General features: G+C 44.3%; 1 protein-coding gene across 5 annotated transcripts in view; it reads right to left on the bottom strand.

Moving 5' to 3' along the window:
• Positions 1-311: 311 nt before the first annotated feature.
• OSBPL5 (oxysterol binding protein like 5) overlaps positions 312-21,626 on the bottom strand; it is a 192,665-nt gene continuing 171,350 nt past the window's right edge. For all 5 annotated transcript variants that reach the window (XM_040067124.1, XM_040067126.2, XM_040067125.1 and 2 more), the window contains exons 13-23: positions 21,523-21,621; positions 20,529-20,625; positions 19,572-19,670; positions 18,258-18,355; positions 11,272-11,361; positions 9,162-9,298; positions 5,313-5,498; positions 4,631-4,769; positions 3,362-3,479; positions 2,663-2,765; positions 312-1,655 (exon numbers count right to left, since the gene is read on the bottom strand). In XM_040067124.1, coding sequence (XP_039923058.1) covers positions 1,520-1,655; positions 2,663-2,765; positions 3,362-3,479; positions 4,631-4,769; positions 5,313-5,498; positions 9,162-9,298; positions 11,272-11,361; positions 18,258-18,355; positions 19,572-19,670; positions 20,529-20,625; positions 21,523-21,621 — 1,302 coding nt within the window. In that variant the 3' untranslated portion in view covers positions 312-1,519. The remainder of the gene's footprint in view (positions 1,656-2,662; positions 2,766-3,361; positions 3,480-4,630; positions 4,770-5,312; positions 5,499-9,161; positions 9,299-11,271; positions 11,362-18,257; positions 18,356-19,571; positions 19,671-20,528; positions 20,626-21,522; positions 21,622-21,626) is intronic.

Below are 21,626 nucleotides of genomic sequence, written 5' to 3' on the forward strand. Positions count from 1 at the left end.
TCACTATCCACAAGTCCTTAATATAAAGGTTTCCTAACTCCAAAACAAGTTTGTACATTTGCATGTGCAACAACGAAAAACAAGAGAACCACTTTTCTTTCTGTGGAAGTCGCTACAATTAGAAGACAATTTCAGGCAAATTCTGACAATTTCAGCCAGAGGGGTATCAAACTGCTATTCCTGTTCTAACTTATAGCCCAGGTCTGACATTCTTGGAGGTAATTTCCTGTAAATTTTCCTCTAAAAAGTGGTTTACTTGTAGAACACTATCAAACACAAACCCAAAAATAATTTGTCAGATAGACTGCCACTGAAAGTTGTGTGTATTTTTATTTCAACATACCAAGCACAAACAGGTTTCCCCTAACTGGGGAATATGATGAGGAATGTACTTAAAATTTGGAAACATTTACATTGAAAGATAGCCCAGACTGGCACCACCACTAAGTATTTTAAGGCTTATATATATAGCAGTACTTACCACTTGGAACTACTTCAGGCCAGAAAAGAAAGGCTTAGTATTGTCTGCAGTCTACAGAAAATATTGCAAATCTTTTAAAAATGGTGTAAAATAGGAAGACTATTAACATGGCTGAACAATGCAGTGGCAAAACCCTCCCTCTTTCCTGACCTTTGACAATAAATGTGCCTAAGACCGAACACACATACACCTACATCGCTCCCATCCTTCTCACCTATGCTGGGGCAGTGGATTTCTCTCTACAATGCTAGTGTGTGATATTATAAAACAGCCATATAGCAAATAATAACAATAATAATAAGTGATTGGGTTTTACAAACAGGCGTGCGTGTCTGACATCACACTCGAGGGGCCAGACCCAGGACACCAGTCAGCTCCATAACCAGACAAGGAGCTTTCAGTGAATACTTCCATTTCCTAAAGAAGAATGACTCTAGGAAATTGTGTATATTTACAGTCTCTGTGAATTGGAAAATAAAACACATCCTGAGATCTCATTCTGCACGGGCTGACTAAACACATCATGACTCAATATCCCGGGGCTGGATTTTTTTGGACCAAGTGTTCTCCCTCCGGTAATTAAAGGCAGCCGGACAGGCACCATGGACATCAGTTCTTTACAGCTCCACAACTACTCTTCCTCACTCCTGGAGCTATGGCCCAGGCCATCGTGACTTTTCCAAAATGTTGAGGTGATTACCATTTTGGGGTTACCAATACTGCTGGGTAATTATTAATTGCATCAGAAAATGACAAAACATAGAAAACAAATTGCACAATTAAAGCTACATTTGGCTTCAGCATTAAGGCCCATACAGGTTAAGAGGTCCTTGAAGATGTACATGTAAAAGGCAAAAATGACATAATCTGCAGGAACAAAGTTTTGCAGGTTCCTAGGTCCCTTTTTAACTGCGTTTTTCCACTTCCTTCCACCTCTGCCGTGTTGGTTCTAAAGTGCTTTGGTGCCTCGCTGAGCTCCTTGTGTGAGCAGCCCCCTCCTGCAGCCAGTGATCATTATTGCTGCCAAACGTAGTGATTTTATTTGAAGACATAATTAATGAAGAGTTGACACGTAAGAAAGATGCAGAGGAGAAACCAACAGCGAGAGTCCAGGAGGAAGCTTTCAGAAGAGGCCTTCCTGTGGAAGGACTTTTTGTTCAGAACACTGAGGTTTCTGCAAAAGAAAGCAATATGGTTATTTGTGTGTTGGAGAGAGGTGTGCCTTCCCACGCGTGCATACCCAGAACTTCCACACCAGGAGGGATCCCTGTATTTAGTGACACCTTCAGGGGTGTGCCCCCAAAGACTCTACCTCCCTTTTTTTAACAGGAAGATTAGTGCATCTGGCTGCAGCTGGTTGGCACGGGAAGGGCACAAACCCCAAGAAATCTCTTCATCCAGCACCCACTCATAACCCTGTGAGGTTAACCTAAGCCCAAGCCTTCACAAATGCAAGGCCTGCCCTGGACACCACCAGGAGCTGCAGTGAAGCTAAAACCTTATCACCAATGCCTCTGGCATCCAGAAATAGTAGGCCTCATGTGTGATCCCACCTCACTGAAGCTTTGGGAGGGCTGGGTAATACTCCTCACACAGAGGGGAATCAGCAGGGCTCCCTGGAGCAGAAGTTAAGCAGCTAAGACCTCCCCACAGGAGTCTGCAGGGCAAAGCCCACTGTCAGCAGCAGGTGTGGTTACTGCTTCCCTCAGATAGCAACCAGAAATTTGTACAAAAAACTGGAGCTTAGTGCTTTTCACCATTGAGCCCAGTTTTTCAGACCATACCCCTGCATCTCTATAGCAAACTGAGGAAATTACTAACACGCTCAGCCAGAAGGGAGACTTCACACATTCCTGCCTGGCAGAGATTTATTTTTAGCCAGGGCAGAGATTTATTTTTAGCCCAGCCCCTCTCAGTAAGGAGTACCTCGTGTTATGTAACATGCTGAGGTGATGTTTTTTGCCCACAAAGAGAGTGTTACGAGGAAGAGATTTCCTCCTCACTGTTTCAAGCAGATCATGGGTTTGTCTTTCTGGTGTGTTAATTGGTTACTTTATCTGCAGCAACTTGAACTGCACTCCTGCAGCTCACAGAGACATTCCAAAGACCACAGTAAGCAGTTAAATGCCAGAATTATCTTTAGCCCATTAAAATCATTGATTCATGACAGAAAATGGTTACCTGTGTATGTCCTGTTGGGCTTTCTGTAGGGATAAGACAGCTGAGTGAATTTCCTTCAGGTGATTCATTTCTTTCCCACACTGAGTGCACAGGCTTTCAAACCCTGTGGCAAAGTATTGAATGACAATTATGCTCTGCATCACCATTCTGGTGGTAGTGATGAAACACAACACAGCGAGTGTGTGGGTGTGATCTAGTTGTCACTGCTAGGGGGGACACTTTCAGGAGGAAACAGGGGGAAAAGGAGACAGGGAACAGAATCTTCCACCCAGAAGACCCAGGCCACTGTAACAGGTTCTGTGACTCTGGCTCTGGCTCAGGTGCTTCCCAGTTAGCTCTAAGGAAACAATACTCCCCAGCTGAGGGGAGGAGAAAGGAGTGCTGTCCCCTCTCTCAAGCACTCAAGGTCACCTCTAACAAAGGCAGAGAAAAGAGAAACACAGCCTGTTTCCTATGTGTTGACTGGAATGTCAGTGTATTTTTCCAAATTTGCCAGGAGCTGGGAAGTCCTTGTTGTAAGGGAGAAAGAGAAACAGCCCATATAGAGAATAGAAAAGCAATACATTCATTCCCTGTGCTGCCTGTGGGCTGTTGGCCCATGGTATTAACTGGGCCAGGAAATGCCCCAGGGCTGGCTCAAGAATTAAAGTACCACGGGAAGAACATTAAAGCCTGATACAGTGACACCAAAATACTTGCCATCATCATCTGAGAGCTCCTGCACTGACTCTGGTGTTGAACAGCTGCTCTCTGTGTTCTGGCTGTGGTTGGACGGCTGATCACTGGTTTTGCGGCGCCTGCAGTCTTTGGCAGACCTCTGGATGAAACAGGGATTAGAAGTGACTCAGTCTCTATCACACTGAAGATGTGTGTGTTTGCTTTAAACAAAACAATTTGGGCTGCTGGGAAATATATGTGAGATTGTGAAGTTTGATTGCTTTCCCAGCAACTCCTCATAGTTGGACTCTGGCAGCTACTTAAGGATATTTATACATGTGCCTCATACAGAAGCATTTCCCCAAATGACAACATTCTTAAGACACCTATCCAAATTATTCTTCTTGTAGCTTTAACTGACACATACTATGGATGAACCTTATAGTTCCTTTGCTGAGTTGTGTACCCAACTTGGCCAGGTATGTAAGAGGAAGTTGGAAAAGAAGAAAAAATTAGAATCAAATTCCCCAGCAAAGATTTTTCAGAAGGTGCACAAAGGATCAAAACATCACAGAATTTTTATGCCTAGTTTCTTTATGCACTTTGGAAAGTTTCTCCCTCTCTCTCAGATGAGCAAACCAAACACATTGATTCAAACTTCTCACTACAGGGTCTGAAAAGCAGTTATGAACCTCAGCTTCCTCACTGAATAAGAGACATTCAGATGTGGGGTATTATAGAAGCCTATGTACATAGTAAGATACAGGTTTTTCGGTGTAATATGGGTTATACTTAGCTAGTTTAGCAGCTTTACATTTGCAAAGTGTGTTATGAATGACATATATTGCTCCAAAGATGAAAGCACTGAAATAGGGGAGTATTATCTCTGTTTAAAGGAAAGGATCGAAAGACTTGTCTTGTCTGAGAGAGAGTGATAAAGGCTGATGGCAAAGACTGAAATTGAAGTCAGGGGATCTCAGCTGTGAACTACAAAACCAGTGGGAAGTTTTCTTCTTTGGAAACACTGAACAGTGAAGTTCAGCTTAGTCATGTGCAAAATTCAGTGTAAGAGTCACTGTCACTAACATTGGGTGGAAGAAAAATGCCAAAATTGATAGAATGGGTCAATCAGTAATTACAATTCTTCGGAGCTAATGATGGTATAATACTGCAGGTCTATGGTCACAAGCTGTATTTATCCAAAGCAAAACTTTCAGCCCATGCTGTGCTTACATGGAAATGCTGTAGGAAAAGGGCTTTGTATCTAAACAATCATAAAGAATATTATATTCCCCAAAACAGGCTTTTTACCTTGTGATGTGTAATTTGATTGTTTATGCATGTTGCTTTGTGGTTTGACATCCTTGTGGATAAGTGTCGTTCCAGTGTCTGAAGTATTCCATCCTTCTCAAATTGGGCAATGTCATTCAAAGGATCCCAAGGTCTTAGACTTTTGAGATCAAATGAAAAAAATTCATCAGAAAAGCAAGAATCCCCCATTAGGTGTGTTAAGCCCAATACACTAATTCCACATGCATCAGGGTAGTCAATCAGCCCTGACAGTAGACAGACTTTCCAGATGCAGTGACAGGGCTAACAGGTAGTTCCTTGCACATTCACAGTTCCTTGCAATAGGTGAGGGGGTTCAGTCTCCAGAGGCTTTGCCCTTCTTGCCCAGGGGAGGAAAGCACAATTGTTAACTCTGCTCTGAACAGTGCAGAAAACCTCTGCTAAATGATTCCACACTTGATTGCAGCAATAGAAATTTATATCAATGGCATTGTGAATTTTCCATTGCCAAGCCCCCATTTCCAACTAATCCCAATTAGTATCATGAATATGTATTCTAGTGATGACATGGAGCTCAGACAGGACAAGTTCGGGACATAGTTTTGGGGAATGGCAGGGCTCCAACTGCAGGACTGTAGCCCTGCTTGCATCCCTGGGAACTCAGGCAGCGAGATGTGTTGGGAACCCCAAGCCCAGCACTCACTCCTCGTATTTGTAGTGCCATTCGTTGGTCCCAGCATCGTGCCGGAACAGCAGCGGTTTCCATTCCACGCTGCTTTCCCTCCGCTCCCGGGCGGCATTCCTCTGTTCCTCTTCTAGCACAAACTTCTCCTGCGTCGCCTTGTGTTGATCACCTTTGTTTATTGCACTGGTAACATGCTGCCAAAGCCTAGGAATAATCCAGGAAGGAAGTTAAACCACCTTAGAACCAACCATGTATTTTGCAAGCTGGAACTTTAGAGAAGAAACTTGTAGGGTCTATTGATACTCAAGCGGAACTGTACCAGGATTGCTCAGGCTCTGTTTTAGCTTGTAAATTAAAAGAACTGAGAATGGCAACACTGAATGCTGTATGAGTGACCTGCTGAAGGAACTTTCTCTTAGATAACATCACCTACAACCATTATTAAATTCTTCAGTGCTGTCTGTTTGAATCCTAAGGAATTTGTGCTCAACTCACTGGGATCCATGGCCTCTTTAGAGGTGACTGATGGAAATCTGTTCTGCGCCTCATCCTTTCAGGCATTTCTGCTTAGAACCTTTTGTGCCAAGGTCTATCCCCAAAACAAAGGCTTTATATTTAAAATTTAGAAGCACTGGAAAATGAATTTATGTGCCTATCTCTTAGTGGCATGTGCACCTCCTATATAGGATTTATAACCAGATCTGTCGGAAGCAGAATCAATCCACAAGCAACAAGCACGTCCTCGTGCTCACAAGCTGCAAGCATGAACACAGGTTTTCACTTACACCTGTTTGCAGCTGCCAAAGGATATGTGATCTGTCATATGAGCTGTTCTCATCAGGCATCTGCCCTGGGGAGAGCATCTGCTTTCTACCAGAGAAAAATCTTTTCTTTTTTTACTATAGCCAAGCTGTGATCAACCTCTCCACAGTTCCTCTAATCAGAGCATTTTAATCTTCACGTCAGATTAGAAATACTTCTGAGGCTAGCAGCTAGCCCTCCCAAAACATTACTGTATGCTTTAGTGCTTAGAATGTGCACAGGACATCCAGGCTGTTCCAGTATTCCCAGCTCCACAAAACACCTGTCCGTCATTTAGAAGATGAATTCATTACTGCATTTAATTTGGAGCTTGCTGTGAAGCTCTTAATTTAAAAGTGATCCTGAAGCTTTCATTATATTTCTATCATTATACATTAACACAACACTTCCAAAAATGCAGCCTCTTAGATAATTAACTGAATGTAGAGCAATGCCTTCCTTTCATTTTTAGCAAGTCACACCCCTATATCTGTGTATAGATCTTTTCTCCCAGAAACAAAGGAAGGAAACTCAGTGATGAGAGTCAGGGAGGGAGGAATGAAATAATAGCCAGAGAAAATGCTGTGGTAGTGTAAAGCCTGTCCTAAGGAATGCAGTGGTGTAAAGAGTGAGTCCCCTAATTCTATGAGCCTTAAAGGGACAGCACAAAATTGTTTGACAAAGGTAAATTACTCCATCAAGAGCTGCATGTGTGAGACAATGAGACACTCCATGGTGGGCTGCATGACAGTATGAGCTTCAGAGATTCTCCAGCTATTGTGAAAATAGACGATTTTCAGCACTACAGGGAAGACTAAACAATTTAGGCAGAATATAACCTGGATTAGATGACAATTTATACATGCAACTGTCAGCATAATAAGGACTTTGGTGGAATGTCTGTTAGGGATTCCTGTAACTTTCCCTTTTGCTGCCTTCCCTCAGATGCATGTATTATTATTAATCTCTGATGCAGCAAAGGGAGTCAGCTCTGGCCATAAACTCTGGTAAACAGAGAACTGGAAATTCTTTCCCCATAAGACCAAGCTTCTCCTTTAAAAGGATCTTCTGAAGATTAAGAGATAAATCTACTGCAGTCTGCTCTGCTCTGCAGAGTTAACAAATCTGCTCTGTAAGTAACAAATACAGACTTTATTGCCCATAATGCCCACTGCTGTCCAAACTAAATCTTCACGTGTTTTTATTTTCATGCATTCCCTTTCTTTACCTATAGAAAGGGGAATCTTTTTAGGGTGATGTGATGCAACACCAAAATCAAATGTCCACAGAGAAGTGGACAATGTAATGCAGAGCCCGGCAGCAACTGCATGTGCTCGCTTGGGATGTTGGCTGGTGCTGCCTGACCCGAGTGCAGAGGAAGCACAACTAATTTGTTTAAAGCCAGCCAGCTCCGCATAACTTAGCTCAACATATAATGCTCTTGCTCAACAACTGTACCGTGTGCATTATTCATTCCTTCCATTTCCTAAGTGTATTGGGTTTGCATGACCTGGTTTTTGGCAAAAGGGTGCTACAGAGGTGGCTTCTGTGAAAAGCTCCAGAAGCTTCCACAACATCTGGCAGAGTCCTGATGGCTCCAAATATGGACATGCTGCTGGCCAATGCTGGGATGGTGGTAATGCCTCTGTGATAACATGCTGAGGAAGAAATCAAAAGAAAGGTTGTGGCAGAGTTTTAACTGTGACTAGAGAAGAGTAGGGTGAGAACATGTGAGAGGAGCAGCCCTGCAGACACCAAGGTCAGTGCAGAAGGAGGGGGAGGAAGTGTCTCTGGTGCCAGAGCCCAGATTCCTTTGCAGCCTGTGGTAAGGACCATGATGAAGTGGCTGTCGCCCTGCAGCCCATGGAGATCCACAGAGATGCAGAGATCCACTCATAGCCCATGGAGGAGACCCACACTGGAGCTGGTGGATGCCTAAGTGGAAGCTGTGACCCTGTGGGAGGCCCATGGAGAGAGGAGCCCACACTGGAGCAGCCTTCCGTGAATGACCCCATGGAAGAATGACCCACACTGCAGCAGTCTGGGGAGGACTGCTGCTCATGGATTGGACTCACATTGCAGCAATTTGCTGCTCATGAGATGGAGCCATGTTGGAGAAGTTAACAGAGAACTGTCTCCTGTGGGAGGGACTCCACAGTGCAGCAATGAAGGATTCCTCTCCATGAGCAGCAGGAGAAGCCATGGGTGATGAACTGACTGAAACCCTCCTGTCTCCTTGTGCTACTGGGGGAAGAGGTAGAGCTGTGAGGGAGGGAGGGGTGGGGGGAAGGTGGTTTTAGGGGCTTACTTTTCTTCTCACTAACCTGGGCTGAATTTTTTAGCAATAAATTTATTTTATTGTTGAGCCTGTTTTGCCCTTGATGGTAACTGATGGCTATTTTCTCACAGTCCTTATCTCAAGTCATGAACCCTTAAATTTTCTCTCCTCTATCCAGCTGCAGAGGAGAGTGGCTGACTTTCATGGGTACCTGGAATCCAGCCAGGGTCAAACCACGACACTAAGTTATGTGCCAGAACTACATTTTTAGGCAACCTAGACCACCCTACAAAGCCTGGTGCAGATTGCATTGGAGATCTCAGCTGAGATTATGAGGCAGGGTTAAACATCTGTTTAATTACATTCATTCATAAAATCCTGTTATGTGGTTCAAAGTACTGTTCTGCGGATGCCAGGACTTTCCACAACTCCTACATCTACTTTAAGAGCTTGTGGTTGAAATAAGCCTTCTTAACAAGATATCCAACCTCAGGATGACATCATGATGCCCCTTCATAAAACGCTTCAGCAATTACAGAGATCTCTCAAGTCCAAGGGAATTGCTATTTTAAGCTGATTTTTCAGCCCAGGTCTATTTCAGAGCTGTACTTCACTGAAATACTCCAGAATTAATAAGTGGAAAGAAACATGTGAACTGATAGGTAATATGTGCTGACAAAGCAGGTCACTGCCTTTCCAGGACTGTGCTGAGGAATTGGAAGAGCCTGTTGATCAGAACCCTGCTCCCAGGAGAGAAACAGTAGTGAGATGTTCCACAAGCTCCCTACCTCTCTGACTCAAAGTCCATCTGCTCCTCAAACAGCACAATGTGGCGCTTTAGTCTCTGCCTTCGCACTTCACTGGTTGGGTTCCAGAACATTTCTGTGTTCCCATTTTTCAGCTCATTCATATGTACTTCTCCATCCTGAGAAGGAAAATTAAATGAATTAATGACAGTCAAAAAACCAAGGCAGAAATTAATCCTGACAAATCACAGTTGCTCCTGGATTATGATATGGGATATCTGTTGGTTAGGAGGCTTCTTTCTTCCTCTATCTGACAAAATCTCATTGAATACTTCCTGAAAGTTTCTGAAATGAATGAGGCAAGACATTTCCAGAAACAGTGGCTGCAATTATCATTAATCAGAGTAAAAAGGGACTGGTTCCTTCTATTAAGTTGTGTCCCCAGACCTGAGTGCCCACAGAAGCCCTAAGATATCTTCTCTCACCACTGCTCCTCCCACCTACCACCCAGCACATATAAACAAGATCCCCAGCTCCTTTTCCCAAAGTCTCCCTCAGGACTTCCTCTCCCATGTTCCAATATGCTAGTTCCAGGACTGATCCCAGGTCCTTAAGAGACCCCCCCCCAGTGTGGAGAGGACAAGGTAGGCAGGCATTATCAAGCACCACTACGTGCTTCCCTAACAAGCATATATACATGCACTCAGCTGCTGCTGTGACCCTAGGACTGAGAAGCATTGGGATTTGCTTCCCTTCTTTATTCAGGTGGGTTTTCAGGTCCTGAGGCAGAGAATTTACAATTCAGATGCAAAGATTTCTGTTAGGGAACTAGATGGCTGCACAGCCAGCACATAGCTGCAAGCAGCAGCTTACAGAGCCACCGTTCCAAAGCCATTTAACTTCTTTTATACATCATTATAGTTTTGTCCACCACAAACAACCAGGACAAAGATCAAGGGAGGAGTGTATAAGCAGAAGGCTGGGAGCTGAGCTGCCCTCAACCCTGCGGCTCAGGAGAGCCCCTGGATGATAGGCTCTCACAGGTGGTGTTGGCAGGACCCACCGCAGACAAGGTACTCCACAGCCCAGCACAGCTCACCACTGACAAGGCTCATCCTGCAGGACAGGGAGCTCTGAATGGAGCAAATCCTTGTACATGCCTAAAAAGGGAAAATCTCCCAATTTCAAAATGGTTATTAGCTTTTTATGTAAAAAGACAGACTGCCTGACAGAACAAGTCCAGTACCAAAGGTTAGGATTAGGTTAGGACCTCACTATAGGAAGGGCTTCATCCAGGCACATTTCACCTGGCCTACTTTAAATACCTCCTTCAGATGAAACAAATCTTGTCTCAGAAATGGCAATTTCTATAGATTGGCAAGGGAGCATAGGGCAATTGTACTGATGATGTAGCTGCCCAAATGCTGCTCAGAGAAACACCCAGATGTCCAGCCCAAAGCCAAGGTTCATTGCTTTTGTTTCAGGTACCAGGATTTCCAATCAAAATTAGACTACATCATTCATTATGCAACTTTATTCTTGTTGGATTTTGGCTTGAGGGTGGCTCTGAGTTAATCACTTGTGTATACTTGGTGCATAAAGGTGCCAGGTGCTCTGCTGACTGTTCCGAGCTAACACCTTCACCAAATTGATGTCTCTGTCCTTCAGCTGATGAACAGGGTAGTAACTGCCTTCCACCATAAAGGTTTGATGTGAAAATAATGAATTCAAAATCCTCTAAGTTCTTCCCTGATCCCAGTCTAACTGGGGAAGTACTGAACACACCAGACAAAAGGCAGCCTCAAGATCTTCACAATCACACCTAATACACACTGCCATCAGTCCTTGTCCTAAGCCTCAGACCCTAAATACAGAACCATTGGCTTTGATGGAGAATCCCCCTACTGTTCTCAGCTTCAGCTCCGGCTCTGGGGTTACTCACAATGCAGATGGATGGGACTATTGAAGTGTAAATGACCTCCAGAGGTACCTTGAGAGGTGTGGCCCAGGCTCTGCTCTCCTGCACACCCTGGGGCTGGTGGGAAGAAGCAGGGCAGGGCCCTTCCCAGCACCCATTCCAGCGCAGGGAGCCTGCCAAGGGTTGCCAGTCCTCCCTGGCACCCCGTCAGCAACTTCGATTATCAAATGTTACCCAGTGTCCAGTGAGGCTCGCTAGAACTTCTTCTCCACATTTAATCTTCCCCGAGATTTGATTAATGCTTGTGCTGCCACCGAAGAAGGGCTGTTAGGGGAGAAAAGAAACAGCAAATGTGGTCAGTCTAGTGAGGACTGGAAGGGAGCCAAACACAGAGATGCAACAGGGGGAAAGGAAAGTGCTTGACTTCCACTATTTCTGAGGAAAGGGAGAATGAATTCTAACATGGATTCTAACTGTCTCACATTGTGCCCCCTTCCTTTTGTTTGTAATATCACAAGCACTGTACCTGCAGGTAGGGAGATAAGCCTTGATGTGCAGCAACGCTCAGGAGTGCAAGGTCTCATCTTTATTGGAAATACACTTATTTATTGTCAGCCAGACATCAGGATAAGCGTACGTGGACAACTCCTTCCCACTGTCCAGAATCACAGCCTTTGCACCCTTGTCAAAAGGAAAGGAGCAGCACCAGCGGTGACTATTCCTGCTTATGGGACAGCAGCAGCAGTGTGGCACTGCTGATGATTTCCTATGTGTCAAGTCTCCAGCATGAAGAATCTCTAGTCAGCAGCAAAAAAATGCCCACAAACCAAAGAAAAAGGTATTTCCAGAGTCAAGGAAAAAAAATCCAAGAACAATGGAAAATTCCACCCTGGCTGCCAAACACAGGAAATGCAAGTGAGAGTGTAAACATTTGTTCAGGGAAACTTTGTGTGTGTGTGTGTTAAATAACAACATAACCCCAAATTTCACACAGCACCCATGGATAAAATAATCACATATATCTCAAGCATCAGTCTGCAATCCAGAAGAGAACTGGTACATATCCAAATTAAAAACAAAGTTAAGGGGGTTACCTGCAACTTTCCACAATTCTATTGAAACAGACAGCTAGGAAATGCTCAAAGCAGAGCACGTAATTACATTATGGGGACCTTTATGAGACATGTTTGGATGAATCATACTGTTTTCAAGCCATAAAGAAGCACTTGAGGCTCTAAAGTGTTTGTAGGTTTGAGATGACACCCAAATCAGGGAATTATCCCACTGGCCTCAACACAGTACACCAGGTCTATGGGAAGAACAGGCTCTAAAGACAGGTATGTGCAAATGTCAGGGAAATACATGACGTAAGAGTTCCCTTTGTAAGGGCAAATAAAGATAGAAAACTGTTACTGACCTCAAATGTTGGGGTACAAATCCCCTTAGGCCCCATTTACACAGGCCCAGGAGTGTCCAAAAATGTAAGGACTGAGTTAAGACCTGAGAAATTAAAATATATAAATCCACCCAGACATGAAGTAGAAATGCAAGTTTAGTTTTAAATAAATCGAGGATTGAGATAAGAGCCTGTGTCAGTCAGAAAAAGACCTAATACTTAGTTTAAAGTTCAGTAGTATTGCCTTTTGCAAAGTTAGTAAAATTCTAGTCATAACAAAAATAATGTAGCCTTGCTGAAAATTCCTAGATAGAACACACAGAGTCATATGCATAGAATTTGTGTAAAAATTTACAAATATTAACGTAAATCAATTTTAGCTTAGGATAGATCCAGCACCATTATAGAAAAATTGTTTTTAAGCCTGATTGGCTAAAAATAGAATAAAAATGCACTGCTTTGAGAATGAAAAAGTGCTCATGCTGGGGGGATATGCTTGCTGCTGTGAAGATGCTTGGGATATAGGGACTTGGCTGGCACGGACTGTAACAACTCCACCTTCATGAGGCTGATTTAGCCGTGCAATGAAAGACTTTACTTTTACAACTACCCAGCTTTTGGTCTTCAATGAAGACACGCCAAAATCTCGACACTCAAACTCACAGTTTGCAAAATCACAGAGTCACAAAATGTCTAGGTTAGAAGAGACCTCCAAGATCATCGAGTCCAACCCATGCCCTAACACCTCAACTAGACTATGGTACCACATCCAGTCTTTTTTCAAACACATCCAGGGATGGAGACCCCATCACTTCCCCAGGCAGACTATTCCAGTACTTTATTACTCTTTCCATGAAAAACTTTTTCCTAATATCCAACCTGTATTTCCCTTGACGCAGCTTTAGACTCTCCTCTCGTTCTGTCAGTTGCTGCCTGGAGAAAGAGACCAACTCCCAGCTGTCTAAAACCACCCTTCAGGAAATTGTAGAGAGTGATAAGGTCACTTCTGAGTCTCCTTTTCTCCAGGCTAAACAGCCCCAGCTCCCTCAGTCATTCCTCACAGCGTTTGTGTTCCAAGCCTCTCACCAGTCTCACTGCCCTCCTCTGGATGCACTCAAGCGTCCCAACGTCCTTCCCAAACTGAGGGGCCCAGACCTGGACACAGCACCCAAGGTGTGGCCTCACCAGTGCCGAGTACAGGGGAAGAATGACCTCCCTGCTCCTGCTGGCCACACCATTCCTGATCCAGGCCAGAATGCTATTGGCCTTCCTGGCCACCAGGGCACACTGCTGGCTCACGTTCAGCTGCTGGCACCAGTATTTCCTGGTCCCTTTCTGCCTGGGCACTGTACAGCCACACTTTCCCCTGCCTGTAATTTTGCAGGGGGTTATTGTGGCCAAAATGCAGGACTCGGCACTTGGACTTCTTAAACTTCACCCTATTAGACTCTGCCCATTCATCCAATCATTCCATGTCTCTCTGCAGAGCCCTCCTACCTTCCAACAGATCGACACATGCTCCCAGCTTAGTGTCTGCACTAAATCTGCAAATTTACTAATGAAAGACTCAATACCCTCACCCCTGTCATCAATAAAAATATTGAACAGAGCTGGCCCCAGCACAGACCCTGAGGGACACCACTGGTGACTGGCTGCCAGCTGGATGCAGCACCATTCATCACCACTCTCTGGGCCCGGCCATCCAGCCGGTTCCTAACCCAGCAAAGAGTGCTCCTGTCCAAGCCACGGGCTGCCAGCTTATCCAGGAGTATGCTGTGGGAGACAGTGCCAAAGACGTTGCTGAAGTCCAAACAGACAACATCCGCAGCCCTTCCTGCATCCACCAGGCAGGTGACCTGCTCATAAAAGGAGATCAGGTTGGTCAAACATGACCTACCTCTCCTAAAGCCGTGCTAGCTGGGCCTGAGACCCTGGCCATTCTGTACATTCTGTGTGATGATACTCAGTGTAAACTGCTCCATGACCTTACTCAGGTCAGGCTGGCTGGTCTATAATTACTAGAATCCTCCCTCCCACCCTTTTTATGAATGGGTGTCACATTGGCCAGTTTCCAGTCATCTGGAACTTCACCAGTGAGCCAAGACTGATGGTAAATGATGGAGAACAGCTTTACAAGCTCATTCGCCAGCTCCCTCATCACCCTGGGATGGATCCCATCTGGGCCTATAGATTTATGAACATCCAAGTGTCTCAGCAGTTCTCTGACTGCCTCCTCTTGGAAAACAGGGGGACCATTGTGCTCCCTGACACCGTCTTCCAGCCCAGGAGGACAGTTGTCCTGAGGACAAGCTGTCTTCCCACTAAAGACTGAGGCAAAGAAGGCATTAAGCTCTTCTGCCTTCTCCTCATGTTCAGTAACTAAGTTTCCTCCCTCATCCAATAAGGAACAAAGGTTGGTCTTACCCTTCTTTTTACCATTAATATATTTGTAAGAAACTTTTTTTATTATCCTTTACAGAAGTTGCCAATTTAAGTTCAAATGGAACTCTGGCCTCCCTAAACATTTTTCTACATGCTCTAGCAGCCCCCTTAAATACTACCTGAGAAACCTGACCCTCCTTCCAGAGATGATACATCCTCTTTTTATTCCCAAGTTCCTCTGAAACCTCCTTGCCCATCCAGGCTGGAAGTTTGATTCATTGTGTTAGTTTAGCACAGACAATAAAAGCCGAATGGTGAATGGCTTTCAAGATGGATGGCCAGAGTAGCCAATTAAATATGGGGATACACTTCTGGGTCACACAAGCATAAAATCAGGCCAGGAAGCCTGGGGAGCTCTCTTCCTTCTAGGCCAGCCACCAAGTACCATTGTGGGCTGAGCCCCCTTTTCCCTGGCTGAGCCCCCTTTTCCCTGGCTGAGCCCCCTTTCTCCCAGCTGAGCCCCCTTTTCCCTGGCTGAGCCCCCTTTTCCCTGGCTGAGCCCCTCTTCTCCTGGCTGAGCCCCCTTTTCCCTGGCTGAGCCCCCTTTTCCCTGGCTGAGCCCCCTTTCTCCCGGCTGAGCCCCCTTTCCCCTGGCTGAGCCCCCTTTTCCCTGGCTGAGCCCCCTTTCTCCCGGCTGAGCCCCCTTTCCCCTGGCTGAGCCCCCTTTTCCCTGGCTGAGCCCCCTTTCTCCCAGCTGCCGGTGGGGGAGAGGGGAGGCTGCAGCTTGGCAGTGCTGGCCACGTGCCCGGGGCCACAACGGAGAGGGCCAAGCCATGGCCAGGCCTGATGGCAGCTGGCAGCAGAGAAAGAAAACCTGCAGCTTTATAACAACCCCGAGCTGAGCCACCCTAAATGAGACTGAGGGGTGGAAAGGAGGACATCCGCCAGCCTCCCCCATCAGCATGGCTTTCGTCTCTACAGTCCTGCAGCCAGAGCTGCAGCTCAGCAGAGATCGTGTGACCGCTGCAGACCCGAGCAAATTTAACTTTTACCTGACCGGATGACGCTTTTAAAGTTCTAACCCTCCTCAGAGAAAGATAACAAAGGCCAAATTAGAGATATGTAGAGGGACAATATGAAGATATCTAAGTCAGTGAGAGAAGAGTGACCCCTGAGGTGGAAGAGATGACAAGTTGCCTTAGTTCTAGCCTGAAATTTCCTACAAGTTGTGGTAACAAACTGTAATATGGATATACTAAAGTACTCCTTTAAATCATGGACAATATGAATTGGGGAGATGACTTGTGGATTTCTTTTGAGCAAAGGTATTTGTGATTTACTGAGTGAATATTAAACCAGAAACCATCATTTAGTGATCTTGTAAGATGTTTGAACAGAGAAAGATGAGAAGAAGCCTTCTGCACTAGTGAAGAATTAAGAAAATATCTCTGTTCTTTGAGATGAAAAATCCTTTGCCTCTGAGTTGTGCATTTTTAAAATGTGACACCTCAGTATGTGAAAGTCTACAGCCTATATGTAGTCACGGGAAAGGACTATGTGATATAGGAGGTCCACAACTGCAGAATTTCCTGGGCAGGCTGCTTTTGTGAGAGGTAGAGGCCGCAAGCAGACTGTTCCTCTTGTGAAAAGTTACCAGAACAAATAAGGAAAAACTTCTCTCTCTTAAAAGTCTGAATGAAAGACTATTTTCTAAGTAGTACTGACCTAGAGTTCTAAGTTTTGCCTGTTTGCATTGTTTGTAAGAAAGTTAACAGTTTGTAAGGGAAGGGAAGGGTATTTTGAAGGTTTCATTTGATTCTTGGGGGTTTTTTTAATATGTGTTAATATACCTGTCTTTATATCCCTTAAATTTGAGCCTGCATTGCTTCCCTCCTAATCATATCTTACAGTAGAAAAAAAAAGAATAAATAATTCTAGTAAACATTAAAACCACTACACTCATTGACTAATCTTTTGGCACACAGGGACAGCCTGTTCCTGTGCCCTCAAGATCTCTGTTTTCCTTGACTCCTTTGTTTTTAAGTGCTGCTTCCCAAGGAGCTCTCTGAATAAGTTTCCTAAATAGGCCAAAATCTGCCCTCCAGAAGTCCAGTGTAAAAGTCTTAATGACGTTTTTCCTGATTTTCCTCCAAAGATAGAGAACTCTATAATTTCACTGTGCACCAAGTGGCCTCCAACCACCACATCTGCCACCAGCCCTTCTCTATTTGCGAACAACACACGTAGCATAGTCCCTCCCCTAGTGGGCTTGCTCACCAGCTGTGACAAAAAGTTATCCTCCACACACTCTAAAAACTTCCTGGACTGCCTCTTTTCTGCTGTATTAAGTTCCCAGGAGACGTCTGATAGGTTGAAGTTGCCTACAAGAACAGGGGCTGATGATCCTGAAATATTCTCCTGTTGCTTATAGAATAAGTTGTCCACCTCTTCCTCCTGGTTGGATGGACGATAACAGACTCCCAGTAGGATGTCAGCATTGTTGGCTTTCCTCTTAATTCTTACCCATAGGTATTCAACTCCATCTTCATTAGTTTCAATACCTATGGCATCAAAAACCTCCCTAATATAAAGGGCCAAATAAAAGACCCCTAACTCCAGTGATCTCTCACATTTATGTTGGCTAAGGCTGCAACTCCAAAATCCTGCAGTCTCTCAGTTCTTTCATTTTATGCTCAGGCAAGAAATTGTTTGCTGGAGCAGAAGAGAAATGGATGCTCCTTAAAAAGCAAGTTAACTGCCCTAAAAAAGTTACAGATTATCACTTTCCCTCCTAAATTTTAACCCATGTAGTAATAGGAATGCTCAAATATGTCTCCGTTTTGTCTGCATACCATAAATTTGCATCACCAGGCTTTCCAGGGACAGGACTAGCTACATGAACAAGTCAGCGCAAGACTTGCCATTGTGACAGCCATTCAGAATTACCTGCCTGACAACAGGCTCTCACCCTGCCATCAGGGCAAGGTCCTGTAGCCCTGAGAAACACAAGGTGGAGCTCACCCTAACACCTGCAAGATAAGAGTACAGCTGTGATGGCTACTGGAGAGAGCCCCAAAGATTCACATCCTAACTTGCCCCCAAGTTCTTCATACACTCGCTGTATTTTGCAAGCAAAACTAATTATCCCTGGCTAAACAGAAGCCACACTGTTGTTGCTAAACTTCCAGGACAAAATTTGGCCAGTAGCCAGCTGCAGGGAAAAAAACCATGTAAAACTAAGGCTTCCTGGCGTCAATTTGAGTTGCACGAGGCAAAACCGACAGCAAGGTGACACCTTCTCTCCAGACAGAGTGCTCACTTCTCTCTGCTCTGGTGCTCATATATTGCTGGTACAGAAATAATCTGGTGTGTGGTCAAACCCTGCCTAGGGCACAGGGGTAAGCCAGAGACCCACTCGAAATGGGACCACAAGGTATCTTACCTTTAGCTTGAATTCCAGTTCTGCCCTGTGGTTAGTTTTCTCACAGTCAATGGTAACTTTCCCTCCAAGCTCCATTGTCATGGTACCATATAAAAGTCCTGAAAGGAAAAAAAGAGGCTTAAGAGAGGCCCCAGTGGAAGCAACCTGCTTTCTCAAGTCAACCTGGCTCTTGCTGACACACTGTGAAATTCACCACTTGGCTTAACGTTCTGAAAAGACAGAACTGGAGGTTTCTAGGAAATGGCTGTTTACTGTAAGCAGGAAGAATCCCCCCCCGAGTCCATATTCCCCATTTGTAACACCAGCTAGGAAATAGCTTGATTCACATGTGCACCTATGGCAAGCTGAAACTACGACAGGTAAAATAAAGTTGTGCCCAGCAACCTCACTCATACTAGTGCTTAAACAGACCCAGTCAGTCCTCTCAGGGTGACTGAAGATGAGAGAAGCTGTAATGGGATTAACCAGAATCTGGGAGACTAGGGGTCATGTAGGGAACTTCTAATATATGTTTACCATTTGCTGAAGATGTCTTTTGCAGAAAAAGAAAAATTGGTAAGAAGATTTATGCACAGGAATACTTCACAGGGGGCATGATATTATGAGGTTACTGTTTTCAGGTACCCAAGCTCTTCTAAATATAAACTTAGAAGTCAGTCTGCCAAATTAAAAAATATTTCAACCCCCCAAACTGGATTCAACTGCTGATTTTAACTCTGCAGTGGAAATTATGCAGACAGAGCTTCCTGAGGAGCAGTGAATCAGCAGCCATGCCCCAGCCTCAGCACACAGTGGCTCCATAGAGCAAAGCCACACAGCAGCAGGTGCCAGCTTCACTGTGGCAGTTCATACTCTGAGAAATAAAATGATTAGAATAACAAAGAAATGGCAAGAGAAGTCAGGAATTTCCTTTATCCTCAAAAAGCCAGAAAATAAATCAAGCAATTTCAGTGTTAACAAAAAAAAAAAAAAAAAAAAAAAAAAAATTCCTAGGAAGCTCAGAAATGTAGTCTTGTTCTTTTCATCTTATCTGCAGTGCATATATGCAGTTTTTTATTTTTTTGCATAGTGTGAAAATTAATTAGGCCCACTGATGGGCCTTATTGTCTCCTGGGCTGTGCACAGGTAAACCAGAAAGAGTTCAGTGAGGATTACTGAAGATCTCCTGCTGAATGCTGTGACTCCTGGGGAGCTCTCTAGAGTTATCAGGCCCTGTGGTGTCAGCTGCTTGGGAGGATAGAGCCACTGCAAAATTAGTCAGTAAGAAACCTTTTGTTACTTTGTTTGCTTCCTATTTGAAGAGTCATACCTTACCTTTACAGTGGGCATATGGCATAGTGATTACATATTCTTCCCCTCTGCTTAGAAACGTAAGCTTTGCTTTCCCATCCAACAGCGCAGAAAGTGAGTTGCCTAGAATTTAAAAAACATACACATTAAAAAATTCTTGTTATACTTTGTCCCTCCTCCTACTTTAGAAAAAGCATTTCCCTTTAAATGTAGGTCACTAATGGAATAGTGAGAGATATGAAACGTACATAATTCAGGACCCTGCAAATCATGCACAGAAAGAGCAGTAGATTAAACAGGTCACTAGTGGGACTGTAGAAGTTTCTCAGGTCCTCCAGTTTTCACAACTTTCCTGATTGTGGATGATCCCAAACAATGAAAGAAATTGCCAAAGGACAGCAAAGACTATCTAGAAGTGTTTCAGCAAATACACTCAGCAGAGGATAGTAATTAAAAAATCTTTGTATTTAAAAAAAACCCGATTTCACATAGCAACAGTGTTTCAGAGCCTGGAGCTGTGCTGTTTCCATTGATACTAAATGACTGGAGGACATTTTGAAGCTCTGATGTTCAACCCTCAGGAGTCTGTGAGCCAGATAAAGGTCCAAATCTGTTCAGAGACTTTTGTGTTTGCTGGCTGGGTGGCAGAGAGCTGTAACGTGTGCTCATCCACGAGCACATACAGTGCACACTGATGGTCCCATACATTATCGTGAGCCTTTGCCTTCGGAAAACAGATTTTTAAAGCTCTCAATCTTTCTATCTGATTTTTTATTTCTTTTAACAACAGAGTGGTGTCACATTGAAATGGTGGAAATGGGGAAGACCCAGGAGAGTAAAGACAAGGAAATAGGCTATCCCAGTGATAGATTTGTCAACGATTTCTTTGTTCTTAACTCTCAACACTCAGGGATGATTGAAAAACAAACCAAAACTGATGCCACAACGTTACCTGGGAGAAGTCTAGACTTAATGCCTTACCGTAAAATTTGGACCTAGCTAGAATGCTTCCAGAAATGCAGAATCCATCCTTCCTGTTGCTGACGTGAAAAGCTGACACTGGTGGGTGATGGGACACCTAGGATAAAAACAGGCAGGGGTCATTTAGAGCAGTCTGCGCAGGCCAAGCCAGGGCGGGGGGGGGGGGGGGAGGTGTGCACACCAAAGGGGGAAACACAATATATGAAACCATTATGTATGAGAACATTATACATCTAATCTTCCTCTCCCACCCTGTATTTTCTTGAACTTGTGCCCATGAGATCACTTTCAGGCCAACAGGTAGAATGTAAGGTTTTCAAGAGAATAAATGAACAGTGCAGAACTTTAGTGCAGCATTTGAATAACCTCCATGACATGCACACAGTGGTTGAAATAAAAATTTTAACAAAGCTAAAATTATCTGAACAAATAGGGGAAAAATGTATGTGAAACTGGGAGTCCCTTTACCAAGGACCACACAGTTCTCAGACCTTTTATTAACACTGTAAATCTCAAAATCCACTTTGTCAGGCCAGTTAACTTATGAGCTCTGTCCTTCATTTAATCATAAAGATATGGAGATAAGCCCTCGATTCACTCCTATTAAAATCATCATAGAAAGTTTAGAAATAAAAGATGGAAGGATTTGGTTGCGTGTTTTATGCCCCTTTTGACAGAGGCAACACAAACCCCATTTTATTAACAGTAAGAAAACAGTAGGGCAGAATCCCATGGAAAAGGTGTTTATTGAAGAAGCTGATATTATATATGGGAGACCTGCTCTTATAGTCTTGAGTGCCCACCAAGTCTCACATAATTTCTGTAAATCTGCAAAGAAAAAAGATCAGCAGCCAGTTTATCCCATGCTCTTCTCTGCCTGTTTACACAGAGCTCCAGGTTCCTCTTCTAGGGTGAGACGAGTAGCATGTTTCTATGCATGGAGGTGCAAGCAGGTTGGTGTTTGCAACACCTGAGCATCCCAACACTAACTTACCTGTTCTGCTATGTAAAATGTGTGACTGTTCGTCTGAGGGTGAAACCAACAGCAGCGGAATGTCTCTCCCAGAATAGGGTTGTATGGCTTTTTTATCCCCTGAA

Source organism: Hirundo rustica, chromosome 6, assembly GCF_015227805.2.
Source record: "Hirundo rustica isolate bHirRus1 chromosome 6, bHirRus1.pri.v3, whole genome shotgun sequence".
Lineage (NCBI taxonomy): Eukaryota > Metazoa > Chordata > Aves > Passeriformes > Hirundinidae > Hirundo > Hirundo rustica.